Genomic DNA, 15122 nt, shown 5'->3' with positions numbered 1-15122 from the left:
CCTCTGATCTTAGTTGAAATATGGCCTTGAGGAAAGACTGTTGGAAACCCTGCAAGGGATCTGATTGATGACATAGAAACCTGACATATGTCATTCCCAGAACCAGGCTGGATCAGACCCATTCTTTAGCCTGCTCTGAGTCCAAGTCAATATCAACCACCCATTGGTCTTAATCCGACTGACCTAACACAGAGCAGAGTTACAGGAGTAGAGGGGACCAATCCTAGTCATGGTCCTTGAATTTTAATCACCAGCCTTGATGGTTAGGAATGCCTAAATTCAGAACTTGAAGAGATCTCAGAGGCCAGCTAGCCCAACACTCTCATATTACAAATGAGGAAACTAAGGTTCATGAAGTTTGCTCAAGTAGTAAGCAGTAGAGGTGAGATCTGAACCCAGACTCTGAGGCCCACCTTCTTTACACCATACCCTACTACTACCTTGTCCTTTTCTCCCCAGTGGGATGGGAGTTGGGGAAGACATTTGGCTTGACTTCTGCTGGAGTCCCAGCACTTTCAGGATACAGAGTCCTCAGGGGATGTGCTATGGGATGCCTGGCTCAGAGGTGAGCAGAAACTTCACCTTCCCCAGCTTTTACCTGAATAGGAGGTCTCAGACCTTGATAAATGCCTGGCACCACTGCAGATGAAGCCTTGCATTCTGAATGAAATAGTAAGTGTAGGTTGCTCTTGACTATCATCCATCTCTTGCTATTAACTTGAATCACCATCTTCATCATCTTCCCCTCATAGCACTTTTACAATTTAGTTTGTCTTCTGGACTATCATAGTTTGGGGCCAGAGCTTCTTTTCTCAAGTTTTCTGGGGGGGGGGGGGGGGGGGAAGGCGGGGCTTTGATCTCTGTGAAAACTCTGTGTCTAAGCCAGGTTCCTTCATTGGTCCTGGCATCCTCTTAGCTGACCTAGCTTCAGAGGGGTTCCCAAGGCCACCTGGGGAGAAGTGAAGATTCCTCAGGGCTCCCCTGCTTTCTTGCTCCCTGGCAGCTTTCATCATTGAAATGTAATCCCTCCCACGGGGCCCCAGGGCAACTCTGTCTATGGTTTCTCTCAGAGGAACACATTCAGATCCATGCTGGCCTCTCTCCAGCTCTGGCCAGAGCTGAGGCTCATGGGCCTTCAGAGGACTGGCACTGACTCAGCTCTGTCATGGCTCTGGAGATCAAAGTGCCTGAGGCGACCCGGGACCTTGGTGCCTGGCTTTCCTGAGCACACATGATGTCACCAAACCCAGAAATTCACTGAGTCAGGAAGGTGGGCAGGCAGGCCCAGTGGGAGTTTGGGGCTGGGGTAGGGAGGACGTCAAAGTGGGAAAGCCTCAGGGGAATCAGTCAATTGTTACAATAATAAACATGACAACAGCAGTAGCAGCAGCATCAAAAGTATCCCATGTAGTAGAATCAAAGGACCCGCGTTCAAGTCTTACCTTTGCCATAAGAACCTGTACAATCTTGGACAAATCATTTAACTTCTCTGGGCCTCGATTTCCTCATCAGTAAAACAAATGGGCTGGATTAAGGAGTGTCTGGTGTCTCTTCCAGTCCTAAATCTACAACCCTGCCAGCTCTCATTTTTCCAGCACTTTCAGACTGACAAAGTATTTTCTCCCTATCACTCTGTGAGGTAGGATTACAAGAGCATAGACTTAGACCTGAGAGGGATGTCAGGTGTCACCTAGTGCAGCCCCCCTCAAGGTAGGAAGTGTGAGTATTATTACCCCTATTTTACAGACCACTAGATCACAGGCTAGAGCTGGAGAGACCTCAGATGTTTTCTAATTCAACTTTCTCATTTTACAAATGGGAAGATTGAGGCTAACAGAGGTCATGGAGTAGATAGTCATCAGAGTCAAGACTTGAACTCGGATCTTCTGATTTCAAGACCAGTATTTTGTCCATCACACCATACTGCCATAGTAGCAAAGTATCTAAGGGTTCCCATCTGGCCGGGAGTGGGTCAGGGCCATTGCAAGACCTGTGGCAGTTGACACATTTATATATCTTTGGTTTAGCTCTATATCCCCTATTCTGGGGCCCCACTGGGTCTGGCCATGATTGGTGAGTACCTCATGTAGTCCACTATATCTAGGTTGACACCAGCCATGCCTCACTTTACCCCCTGTATACCTCACCAGCTGACTTACTGACCTCCTCATACCCTCACTCCCTGATTTCCAGTTCTGGAAACATAACCAATCAACACTACCATTACTACTGGAAAGGATGTGTCAATCTACTTCCCTATGGTTCCACTCACTATCCTTGTTACTTTCCAAATCAAAAATTCCTCTCCTTGGCCATCACTCCCCTCAAAGCGCTGAATTCTCCTATTAAAATGTAAGCTTCTTGAGGATAGAGACACAGTTTGCTTTTGTATTTGTATTTCTAAGACTTAGTATAGAGCTTAACAAGAAGCAAATACTAAATAAATCCATATAACCATCCCATCCATCCATCCATTCAACCATCCATCCATCCATTCCCTTTCCAGTGTCCCAATCCATACATAAGTACCTTTGGCAGCTCATGACCCTCCTTGGAATATGAGCAGGAATACACCTGGAGCATTGTGTGATGATGTCACTGCTCCTGGATATATTACATTAGATTTTAAGCCTTCCCTTGGGGTAATTAAGGCATGATAGTAATAATGATGATGGCTAGCATTTATATCACTTTAAGGTTTCAAAGAACTTTATAAATATTATTTCCTTCTACCCTCACAATAACCTATGAGGTAGGTGTTATCATCACCTCCTTTTTACAGAAGAGGAAACTGAGGCAGGCAGAGTGACTCAGTTAATAAGTATCTGAGTCAGGATTTGGATTCAGGTCTTCCTGACTCCACAGCCAGAGCTCTAGTCACTGAACCACTCGCGTATACAAAGGCCTATCCTTTCTGAATTACTGCCCTGGGAAACTGAGACACAATTCCCATCCCTAAGAGACACTGTGCTTGACAGAATGACTCCCACAAACTCTTGGGAACAGTACAAATGGGAAATAGCACTCAATGAGACATTATTCTTTTGGCTGTATGTGTATCTGTTTTTATAAGGGAAGACACTGTAATTCCTAGGGAAATCACTCTTGACCAGACTCCACTGTCTGGTCAAGCCAGCATAGAGAATAGTCTTCTGTTAACTCTCTTTCTGCCTATTGCTCCCCTTCACCACTCCACAGTCCGGCTAAGCAGGGTTTGTTGCCACTCACTTTTTTATCTTTATTTTCCTATAACATAGCACAATGCCAGGAGCAGAGTAGGTATTCAATAAATGCTTGTTAATTGATTGATTGTCCCAAGATCACTTCAGTCACAACTCCAATGTCTGGGATTCTCTGTCTCCTGGCCTTCCTGGCTTTCTTCAAGTCCCAAGTAAAATCCCATTTTCTACAAGAGGCCTTTTCCAGCCCCCCTTAATGTTAGAGCCTTTCCGCTGCTATCTCCAGTTTCTCCTGTCTATATCATATTTGTATATATTTGCTTGCATGTTGTCTTGGCCATTAGATTGTGAACTCGTTGAGAGGAGGGTCTATTTATTTATTTATGCCTTTCTTTGTATCCCCAGTACTTAGTGTGGTACCTGGCTTAATAAATGCTTACTGATTGGGGGAAGTTCCAGCTACAACTAGGACACCAAAATAAAAACTAAAGAAAATGTGACCTGAAATATCACCTAGAAGCATCATTAATTGCAGCATTTTTAGAGAGGAATGGACCTTAACAGCCACATGTTTGGGCCAAACTATGGCCCAAATGGAATCCCTACAAGTGGCCAAATTTGACAAGTGGCCATCATGCCTGCTTGCAAACCTCTGATGAGGATCTAATTCTGAGGACAGTTCTTAAGTTCAGAAGCTCTTGGCCACTTACCCCGTTTTGCTCCCCGTTCTGCCCTCTTCCAAAAGATAGCCTTTCAAAGGTTTGAAGATAGTGATCCTGTCACCCTCCTCCCCTCAACACTCACAGGTCAACATTTGTTTAGTCCCTGGCCCCTCAAGGCTCCAGGGTCTGCTCTTACCGTCCAGGGATAGCCAGTCATGCTGCGAGGAAGGGAGAGTGGGCAGAGCCCGGGCTTTATATTCAAACACCACTGAGTTAGAGATGATCTGGTTGTTGAAGGCAACTTGTAGGGTCACAAGGCCAGTATCATGAGCTGCAAACACAAGAATGGAAAATCAGAATGAAAGGAGATGGCAGAGTTCATTCAACCTAGCACCCACCTCAAATGACCCTCCAAGGCTCATTCACCAATACCTGTTCTGCCTCTCCTTTGAACTTCCTCAACTCTCATGGAAACTCCCAATTCTAGGAAGCCTTCTCTGACTGACTCTTATTCCTTAGTTCCTCTGACTCTGTCCCGTCCCCTAGAACTAATCCCACTCAAGCCTTCATTGGAATTGTTGCATGTTAGATGATGGTGGTTGATTTGTTTTTCATTTTCAAGTCTTTGGAGACCCTAGAGTTCCATTGTCTTGAAAGACATACAACCATGCTGGCAGGAATATTGACATCAGAAAGATGAGCCTTTGTTTCAGGAAGAAATTTGAGGTTATTAAACAATCAAACAACTTTGCAATTTCCAGAGGGCAGTGGAGAGACATCTGGTAGTTTTGAGAAGATTGCAACACATTATGCAGTACATGGCACATAGTAGGTGCTTATTAGGTGCTTGTTGATTGGTTTATTACAAGCAAGGAATTAAAAGCGAAGCAGAGGATATCATTGAAGACATGAAGGAATGAAAGAGATGGGCCAGGATGCTCCAAAGAAAATTTTTTAAAAAGAGGAGAAAGACCCATAAGTATGAAAATATTTTTAGCATCTGTCTTTGCTAAAGCAAAGAACTGGAAGCCAAGAAGGTGCTTATCAGTTGGGGAATGATTGATCAAATTATGGTGTAGGAGTGGCATGGAATGCTATTGCTTTGTAAGAAATGATGAAAGGAAAATTTCAGAGGAATTTGGAAAGACTTGTATGAAATGATGCAAAGTGAAATGAGAAGAACCAAGAGAACAACATACACTGTAACAACAACCTCGTGGAAATGAAGTTTTGAAAGACCTTAGAACTCTAATCAATGCAATGATCAGCCTTGATTCCAGAGGATCAATGTTCCTCACTTCCTCAGAGAAAGATAATCTGCTAAATATGCAGAACGAGAGAAGCATTTTTGACTCTAGCCAACGTGGGAATTTATTTGACTAGACATATCTTACAAAGACTTTGTTTTCGTTTTTTGTCAAATTGTTGGTGGATAGGGAAGGAGAGAAAGAAAAGAAAAAAAAGAAAGAAAAGGTCATTGAAGCATCACTCCTCCCTTTGGGTTCTAGACAGTTCTCTAAGACCAAACATTGTAGGGAAGGTGCTGACTTGCATGAGAAGAGGGTATTTCCTCACTGGGAGTTCTGATTACTAATGAAATCACAAGTCCAGTCCCAATCCTTATCCCCATCTTCTTGCTAAGTTCTCATTTGACTGGAATCAGGACACCGGGACTTTGGTTATGGACCGGCCTCCATGTGATCTTTGACAAAGTCCTTTCCCTTTCTGAGACTTTCCCTCTTTGAAAAGGGAAGGATTTGGACAAATTGATTGTTGTTGAGCTAAAGCCCCCTCCCTCTTTTACCCTTCCCCCACTTCTGTATTCCTACTACATGTCAAGGCTTTTGAGATATTCAGAGTCTGTGCCCCCTTGCCTGGGCTCCTCTCAGATTACCTCCAAAGCACTTCCTTCTGTTTCTTTATTTCCTTGAATTTAGGAGTAGCTCTTTGTGCCATTGAGGATGATGGATTCAAGTATATGTGTGTGTGTGGGGGGGGTGGTGGTGGTGTCTTTGCTTCCTCCAAAGATTAGAGCTGGAAAGGATCCTTGAGATCATTTTATAGATGGGGAAACTGAGGCAAATGGAGTGAAGTGACTTGCCCATCGTCACACAGCTAGTAAAGTGTCTGGAGCTGAATTTGAACTCAGGTCCTCCTGACTTTAGGGTAGTGCTCTATCCACTGCACTATCTACCTGCCTCTAATGTAACGTTTTTTAGGTTTGCAAAACATTTTACACACATTATCTCATTTGAACCTCACAACATTTCTCAAGTTGGTAGTGTTCTCATTCCCGTTTTGCAAAGTGAAGAGCTGAAGTTGAGAAAGGTTAAGTGATTTATCCAGGTGCACATATCTAGGTAAATATCTGGGGGAGGATTTCCACTCAGATCCTCCTGGCTCTGACCCCACCACCTATCCCTTGGAACAGCCAGCTGCCTCCAAGGACCAGGCCTTCAGACTCAATGCTCTTTCCCAAGTTCTGGGCCGTCTCCTTCTCAGGGCTGCTCTTAGACCCTGTGCCCACCCACTCCTTGCTCCCCCCTGCACCCTCTCCTGCTGCTCAGGGGCCCCGGGCTGATCTTCCCTGCCAGGCATCTTCTGCCAGGGCCCCAGTGGCAGCAGCAGCCTGTGGAGAGCTATTTCCGCAAAGAGCAGCCCTCTCTTTTATCTCCCTTTGAATTTGATCTTCCGCCTTTTCATGACCTCTGGGGAATTTTGGCTCCCTTGCAGGAAAGTTGGGCCACCAAACTGCCTTGCCCATCCTTCGAAAGGCAGCCTGGTCATCCCCCGCTAAGTTCTCCTCCTGCTGTTTCCTGGTCTGTGCCTTTCATCACTGTTTTATTCTTAGCTTGGTCTTCTTGACTCTGTCATCCCCCTCTTGACCTTTCTGTGTGATTAGGGTCTCGTTAAAGTCAGTTTACATGGGCTGAGTGTGTTTTCTGCTTTCTGAGTGGGTTTGGGAGTTGTTTGGAACAGGACTAAGCTGTCCCTCAGGACAGGTGGACAGGACCCTGTTGTCTAGACCATCTGTGGTGTGGACACTTGAGCTGATATTAGCTGCAACTGATGAAAACACGGCCCGCTTGTGTTTCACTTAACCTCCCTGTCTTATTTTTGGCCAACAAGTTGGTCTGCTTTGACACTGTACAAGTCTTTGGAAACCATCCTGCTAGAAATGAGAGTGGTCTGTTTTAGACTGTGTCTGTTAGAGATGGGAAATCTAACTCATTTAGGTGGTCCGAGCCTCAGTTTCCTCATTTATAGGATGGAGAAAGTATTACCTATGGAAAATTCTTTCTTATTATATGATGGAGAAAAATGTTACTTATAGTTTCTGCTTAAATTCTATATGATAGGACTTAGGGCCAGAAGGGTCTTAAGGGGCCTTTCTGTTCAACCTCTTTATTCTACAGAAAGTATACTGAATTCCAGGAAAGTGGGGTGATTTTCCTGCCATCCTTCAGGCAGCAAGTGCCAAAATCTGGATGCAAACCCCCATCTAACACATTTTCCAGTGTTTCCCATGGCCTCACAGGGTTGTTGGGAAGATCAAATGAGAGAAAATATATGTAAGGCTAGTGAGCATCATAGAAATGTCAATTACTACTACTACTACTGCTGCTGCTGCTACTACTACTACCACTACCACCACTACTACTATTACTGCTACAACTATTGATGATTATGGTCATTATCATGATCTGCCATTTCAGAACTCCTAGTAAGGAAACACTGGTTTTAGAGAGCTGCCTGGGGCATCAACAGGTCAAGTGACTTGCACAGGGTCACACAGCCAAGATGAGTCTGAGGGAAGACTTGAACCTACGTCTCCCTGACTCTGAGGCTCCCACACTGCCTTGCTTCCTGATCATCCCTTCATCATCAGCTCAGCCAAGCCTGGATTTGGGGATTCGTAAACTGGAATGACAGGGCCTCAGTTTCCTCATCTGTAAAAGCATGGGGTTAAGCTTGTCTGTCAGTCAGCCAGCATCTGTTAAGCATTTACTGTGTACCAGGCTCAGGTACTAAGCCTGGCAGATACAAAGAAAGACAAAAGACCGTCCCTACCCTCAAGGAGCTCCCAGTCTAAATTACATGATCTCAAAGTTCCTTCCAGCTGCCCAGAGCCTTTCAATTCCTCCACCTTACATCTTCCTACTCATTGCTACCATAGCAGTTTGGGGGACCGAGTTTGGGTAGAGCTGATACCTTACTGCTATCAGAGGAAATAACATTTGTTAGTACTACCGTGCCTGGCATGTAGTTGGTATTTAATAGATACTTGCTTGTTTTCCTCTCCCCTCTCTACCTGCCTTGTCCTGACTTGGTCTACATAAGCTCCTTGAGAGCAATGGCTATTTATTTATTTTTCCTTTGTATCCTTGCCATCTAATAGAGTGCCTTGCACATAATAAGAATGTATTGTTTCATTAATTTGGGGAAGTTAATGGAGAAAGAAGGAGGAGGTGGAGGGGAGGTGGAGGGGAGGTGAAGACAGAGAGAGAGACAGAGACAGAGAGACAGAGACAGAGAGAGAGACAGAGAGAGAGAGACAGAGAGAGAGACAGAGAGAGACAGAGAGAGAGAGAGACAGAGAGAGAGAGACAGAGAGAGAGAGACAGAGAGAGAGAGACAGAGAGAGAGAGACAGAGAGAGGGAGAGACAGACAGAGAGAGAGACAGAGAGAGAGAGACAGAGAGAGAGAGACAGAGAGAGAGAGAGAGAGAGAGAGAGAGAGAGAGAGAGAGAGAGAGAGAGAGAGAGAGAGAGAGAGAGAGAACCTCAGTTGCTGGACTGGGCATGCAAAGAAAAACGGAGATGGAGAGAGACAGAAAGATACAGAGAAACAGAGAGAAGAGAAGAGAGACAGAGACAGAGACTAAGACAGAAAGATAGACATAGAGACACAGAGACAGAGACAGGGAGAGAAAGAGTCAGAGTCAGAAGGAGACAGAGACAGAGACCCTCACAGTAGTGGCTGGACTGGGTGTGCAGAGAAAGACAGAGATGGAGAGATAAAGAGAGACACAGAGAGACAGAGAAAGGGGAGTGGAAAGAGGGACACAGAGATAAAAAGAGAAGAGGAGAGGAGAGAGAGTCCAGCTGGATCTCTTTGGGGGGGGGGGTTCTTCCTCAGGATACTGTAAGGGGCAACAATGGTTTAGCTAAACTTGGATTCAGGCAGCCTGGCTTCTAGGATGCCAGTCCTCCACCAGCTTGCTGTGTGATCTTAGATGAGTCCCTTTCTTTCTCTGTCATTCAGTTTCTCCTTCTGCCAAATGAGGGGGCAGCTTAGGTGTTATCTAAGGTTCCTCCACCTCTAGCAACTGGAGGCATTTCATAACAGGTTTGGAGCTGGAGGGAACCTGGTTCTTGTTTTCTATAGAGGCAAACTGAGGCCTTGAGTTTTGTAGAAATGCTGTGTCCTGCACAGAGGGCTAGGCCAACATGCTGGGACCCCAATCATGTCCTTCTGAAATGGTGACCCTATATTCTGCAAGTTTCAGAAGGGAGAAAGTTTTGGTAGAGAGGGACCCCCACATTGGAGCCCCAGCCTTGTTGGGGCTACTTGGGCAACCCCTCCAGCCTTGTGTGCTGCCTCCTCATTCATGGATTCCTTCCCTCCCGTTTTCCCTCTCCAACAGGATCCTGGATTGCCCCCCGAACCCCCTCCAGGCTCCTCATGTTACAGACAAGGCTATCCAGCAGGCATGTATTAAGGACTGCTCTAAAGGTCCTTGTCCATTACTGTCCTGCTCTGATAGCTTCTTAAGCCATGGAGGTGACCTTGGGTCCTCAAAGGCTGTGCCAGTGGAACACAGGTTCTGGCAGGTCCAACCAAGCTGGAAAAACCCCAAGTACAGGCCCTGGGATGGCCCATGTCATGGATTCTCATCCTGAAATCAGCCTGTCTAAGTCTGGAGAGGCCCAGCAGCTCATGGAGCCCATCTGCTAAGCTGCAGAGGGGTAATGATCTGCATCAATGGAGTACTAAGATTTAAAGTTCTACTTGCTCAGTCTGGCATCCAAGGCCCTTCATAGCATGTACCCACTACTCTTCTGGCTTCATCTTTTCAAGCTCTCCTCCATGCACTCTATACTCCAACTTCATTGGCCTACTCTGTACCCCACCCTCACTCTCTCCCAATCTCACACTTTTGCTGTTCCCTATTTCTGTAATAATGTCAGATTTATATAACACTTTACAGTTTGCGAAGGTTTGACAGATGGGACATTTGATCCACACAGTCTTGTAATGCAGACACTTTTATTATCCTCATCTAACAGTTGAAGAACTGAGGTTGAGAGGTTAGTTGACTTGCCCAGGGCCACGCAACCAGCTAGCAAGTATCTGAGCCAGAATTTGAACTCAGGTCTTCCTGACTCCAAGTCCAGTGCCCATCAACTACACCATCTAGCTGCCTCTAGAATCTAGCTGCCTTTTCCCTCTTTACCTGTTGAATTAGAACCCACTCTAAAAAAACCTAATTATGAAATATTTTCTGACCCTGCCACTCTGGATCTTACATAGGACTTTGTTTTGCACATTTCCTGGGTTCCAGGCCTGTCTCTGACCCATCCTGGCTGTGTGACACTGTCTGGGCAAGTCATTCAAACTCTCCGTGTTCCATGCACAGAGTGCCAGCCTGCACTGGTAGGAGTTTTCTTTCCTGACAGTTCCCTATACCAATGAAATCACAGGACTCTATCCTTTTCTGGGCAAATGAGTGCGTTGCAGTGGTTGGGCCAGCAATGATGTAGGTGTCCACCATTATTTCCCTTGTGGGCTTGGTTTGAAAGGCAAGGTACTCCCCAGAAGGGAAGGGCCAAGAGAGGGGCTGTTGTGACGTTGATGCCAAAAGGGATGAATAGCTTGGCTCTCAAAAAGTCAGGGTGAATAAGAGTCTTATAGCACCTTGATTGTCAAATGTAGGGAAATAAGATTCATTCCCTGCCTCCAGGAGATCACAGGCTAGCCATCTTGATCAGTCTCTAACTTGAAACCCCTGTATTGGATGGACCATAGTGTTGGCTCATTCCTTCTTCTGTTCCCAAACCTGACATGCCATTTCTCATCTCCACACCTTTGCACAGGTTGTGTCCTGTCTAGAATGCCTTTCTTTCTCACCTCTGCTTCTTACAATTCTCCACTTCCTTTGAATCTGAACTTAAAAACCTTTCTTGATTCTCACTTCGACCCCACAGTTGCTAGCATACTCCACCTTCTCAGATAACCTCACACTTAATCATCCGTGCATACATCAGTTTTCTAGGCAGAATCTAAGTCCCTTGAAGGCAATTTGTCTTTGTCTCCCTAGTGCTTAACACAGAGCCTGGTGCCTAATAAGTATTTAGTGGATTGTATTACAGTATCATGGAGGGGGAGTGGGCTGGGTGGCTTTCTCCCTGCTCTGTCTGATGAGACACGGGAGAGCTTGGGACAAAAGGACAGAGAGGGAGCAGAATCTCGGTCTGGAAATGTGGACCTTGAGGGAACTGTGTCCCAAGGAGGACAGGTAAAGACCAGGGAGCAGGGCGGGTGGTGCAGGAGACAGGCAGGATCTCTGTTTCAAGCCAGACAAAGACCAGGTATAGAGGCGGCACCTGCCTCAGCAGTAGGTAGGGAACAGACAGTTTAATAGCATGTTGGCCCCTCCTTTCCAGGGCCCAGGCAGATTCCATTCCTGTGTTATTACAGGTTTACCACAATAGCCAGGCGAGCACCTCAGGCCCAAGAATTTGTCAGGATATCTGGAGGAGAAGAAAAGAGAATGTGGAGGGAGGGCCCTTGGCAGGCCTGGGCACAGGCCTTCATTTGTTGTCTCCTCTCCTGCTTCCTCTGGTTTCTTGTTAGAGTTGGAGGATAGCCCCAGTGTAGAGGCCAGCCCTGTGTGCTCCTCTTTCTGGGCTCTCAGGAATGGAATAGAGAGAATCTTGTACACATTAAGCCTTTAAGAAATGCTTGTTTTGATTGATTGATGGAGAGACATAAAGGAGCAGAGATGTATGGCTGCAATGGATCTCAGAAGTCACTTAGAGGTCTTTTAGTCCAATGGTGTCAGATTCAAGTAAAAACAGGAAGAAGGAGGGCTGCTAAACTGGACACAAGGATCCCTATGGGTGCATATTAACTTAGAAAACCACAGATTAACATGATCTATGATTTTTCGTATTTTTATTTGTTTTGTTAAATATTTTCCAATCCCATTTTAATCTGATTCAGGCTGCCTTTGAGAATGCTGTAGGCTGCCTGTGGGCTGAGTGTTGGACATCTCTGATCTGGTGCCTTTGCCTCATGGCAGAGAGGTTAGACCAAGGTCACATGGGCATTAAGTGGCAGTGCTAGGATTTGGACCCAGACCATTTATTAGGGGATTAACTGAAGTTTGTCTTTCCCTTATAGGCCTTTCTGTGCTCAGAAATCCCAGTCACTGGAGAGCAGGATCAGGCTAACTCCTCAAGGGAAAGAACAAAACAAGAGGCCAGGAGGCAGGTGGAAATGAAAGTGGGAAGGTTCAGAGTGACCTGCATCCAGAGCTAAGGTGGCCCAGGTGGAAAATGTTGACTTGCTGACTGCTAGAGCTGCCTGCTCACAGCCCCACAGTCATTCTCTCCTTTTATACCTAGCAAGGAAGCTTGGCCTTGAATTCATTCATTTGTCCATCTGTCCATCCATCCAACAAATATTGATCACACACATTCTATGTGCAGAGCATCCTGTAATTAGCTATCCTGTTAGATACTGGGGAAAGTTTAGATAATACATTGCCTGCCTTCATGAGGTTTACATATAAAGGCTAATAGGGTTTTCCCACCCCAACTTGCCCCCAACAACAGTGCCATGTTCTTTGGAAGATTTCTTGACTTATTTGAGAAGCTGATCTAACTTCATTCTTGTACCCAGTTTGGGGAGGGGGGGTGGTATCACAAGGACCCACACTTAGGATCGATTGGCTTGGTCTTTGAAGTTGCTATGGGTAGTGGTCCTGGGGCTCTCTGGTACCAATTTTAGGTAGGAGATCTTTTTGAACCTAGCACAATGAGTACACAGTACATGTATTTAAGTACATAGTAAATGTACTTAAGTATAGAATAGATACTTAAGGAATACTTGCTGAATGAAACTGAATTCTTGGATCTGGAGCCATCTCCATCTCCATCTTGGAGATCTTGGTACCTCGAAATGTCATAACTGAAGGCAATGGTAGAACTGAAAAGTTAGAGCTGGAAAGAACTTTGGAGAATATCTAGTCCCACTCCCTTATTTTAGGTAGGAGGAAACTGAGATTCAGAGAGGTCAAGTGGCTTGCCCAAGGTCACACATAGCCAGGATTTAAACCCAAGCCCTATGACTAGCTTCAGGGCTCTTTCCTCCCCACCAGTGTCTGAGAAAAAGGGTCCTCAGAATTTAGTGTCATAGCTGAACCTGAGACATAATTCAGTCTAACTATGCCCCTCATCTTACAGATGAGGAAACTGAGGTTTAGTCCTGTATTTATTTTATTTCTCTCATCTGTTTTTTTACATAATAGTGATTTCTGCACTATAAAAATAATGGCTAGAATTTATTTGGCACTTTAAGTTTTGCAAAACACTTAACAAATATTTTATCCTTACAACAATTCTAGAGGTAGATGTTATTATTTGACAGGTGAGAACACTGAGGCAGCAGGGGGTTTAACTGACTTGCCCTGGGTCACTTGCCTAGGAAGTGTTTGAAGCTGGATTTGAATTCAGGCCTACCTGACTCTAGGTCCAGTGATCTATTCAAAAAACTGCTTCCTCCCACTCCAAATCAATCCATTGATCAGAGATTTTATTAAACACTTACTATGTGTTAGGCACTGTGCTAAGTATTGGGTATAAAAAAAATCTCCCAAAGTAAGCCTTTTGTTGTGACATAAGAAAATCTTATGAACTCAGAAACCTGGTTTGACAGCATGTGCAACACTCCCTATGACTAGTACCCTTCTCCAAGAAAAGGAGGGAGGTATGTTTCCTTATCTTTTCCGGGGCCAGGATTGGTCATTCTCATGGCACAGAGTTCTCAGGTCTTCTCATTTTATAGGAAAAGGAGTTGAATCTCAGAGAGGGGAAATTACCCAAGGCTACACATTTGGTTAATGCTAAAATGAGACCACTGCTCTTGGTGCTCCCCTCCGTTCCTCCCCAGCCCTTTGTCTCTTGACTCTTGATTCATTGATCTGTCAGTTCTAACCCCTGGCCCAGTGATGTTCTGAGGAAGTTGCCCTTCTTACCTGGACAATAGCATCGAAGCACCCCTGGCTGGATCAAGGACGCAGGCACTGAGATCTGGTCAAACAGGCAACTGTAGTTATTGCTGGCTTCTTGCCATGGGCCTGTGATCAGGACTTTCACTCCTCCCTGCAAGAAAAGGAAGACAAAGGCAAATGAGAAAGGACAGAGAGAACTATGGAAGATGATGGGCTGGTGGGAACAAAGGTACGACTTGGAAGTGCCAGACTAAGAGACCCTATAGAAAGAAGAAAAGAGTAGAAATTGAAAACTACTGAGAAGCATGGGAAGACTTATATGGACTGATGCAAAGGGAAGTAAGCAGAGCCAGGAAAATAATATACATAATAGAAAGGACAACTGCAAAATCTAAGCTGAAAGCTGTGTGATTATAATGGCCAAGCATGGTCCCAAAGAAGGGATATGAGAAGTCACCTCCATCTATTCTTTGGGGAAGTGGGGAGCTATGGGGGTAGAATACAAGATATAATGTAAGAATTGGTTGATATGTTAGTTCCTTTTGTCAAACTATCCCTCCTCTTTTAAATTTATTTGCTATGGGTAATAGCTCTCTGGGAGGGGGAGGATTAAGGTGAGGTATGTTTCCCTTTCTCTGCCCTGACCTAGTTCCAGCTTGGCAGACTTGCACAGAATGACAGTGGAATCTCACTCCCTGGGACTCCACTTTCTTCACTCCTCTGTGGAGCTCCCCACTTTGGATCTTACACAAACTTTAGGAGGAGTATTGAGTATCCATCCTTTCCTGGGCCAAAATAAAACAAAAACCAGATGCAATGGTTCTCAGTCTTTCTAAGCCCACAACACACCTGAAAACTGGCTGGAATCCACGGGTTTCTGGGTCATTCTCTCCCAAATTCCCTACCATGTGTCCATCCATCCTCCCACAACACAGAATGGCAGTTGGAAAAGATCTCATTGGTCCCCTAGTCCAACCTGGACCTGAATAAGAATCCCTGCTATAATATATTCAATAAGTGGTCATTCACCTTCTGCTCAAAGA

The 15122-nt window shown here is 45.2% G+C and overlaps 1 protein-coding gene and 1 long non-coding RNA gene across 2 annotated transcripts in view; one reads left to right on the top strand and one right to left on the bottom strand.

The window, feature by feature from the left end:
• Positions 1-15122, bottom strand: part of LOC140504140 (calmodulin-binding transcription activator 1-like) — a 1000289-nt gene that overhangs the window by 99810 nt on the left and 885357 nt on the right. Inside the window, exons 8-9 of the mRNA XM_072608745.1 lie at positions 14104-14230; positions 4038-4172 (exon numbers count right to left, since the gene is read on the bottom strand). Of these exons, the coding sequence (XP_072464846.1) occupies positions 4038-4172; positions 14104-14230 (262 nt within the window). The remainder of the gene's footprint in view (positions 1-4037; positions 4173-14103; positions 14231-15122) is intronic.
• Positions 1-15122, top strand: part of LOC140504142 (uncharacterized) — a 143178-nt gene that overhangs the window by 92895 nt on the left and 35161 nt on the right. The gene's annotated exons all lie outside the window — the stretch shown is intronic.

This window comes from Notamacropus eugenii, chromosome 5 (genome assembly GCF_028372415.1).
Source record: "Notamacropus eugenii isolate mMacEug1 chromosome 5, mMacEug1.pri_v2, whole genome shotgun sequence".
NCBI lineage: Eukaryota > Metazoa > Chordata > Mammalia > Diprotodontia > Macropodidae > Notamacropus > Notamacropus eugenii.
This window is presented reverse-complemented; position numbering and strand designations above follow the sequence as displayed.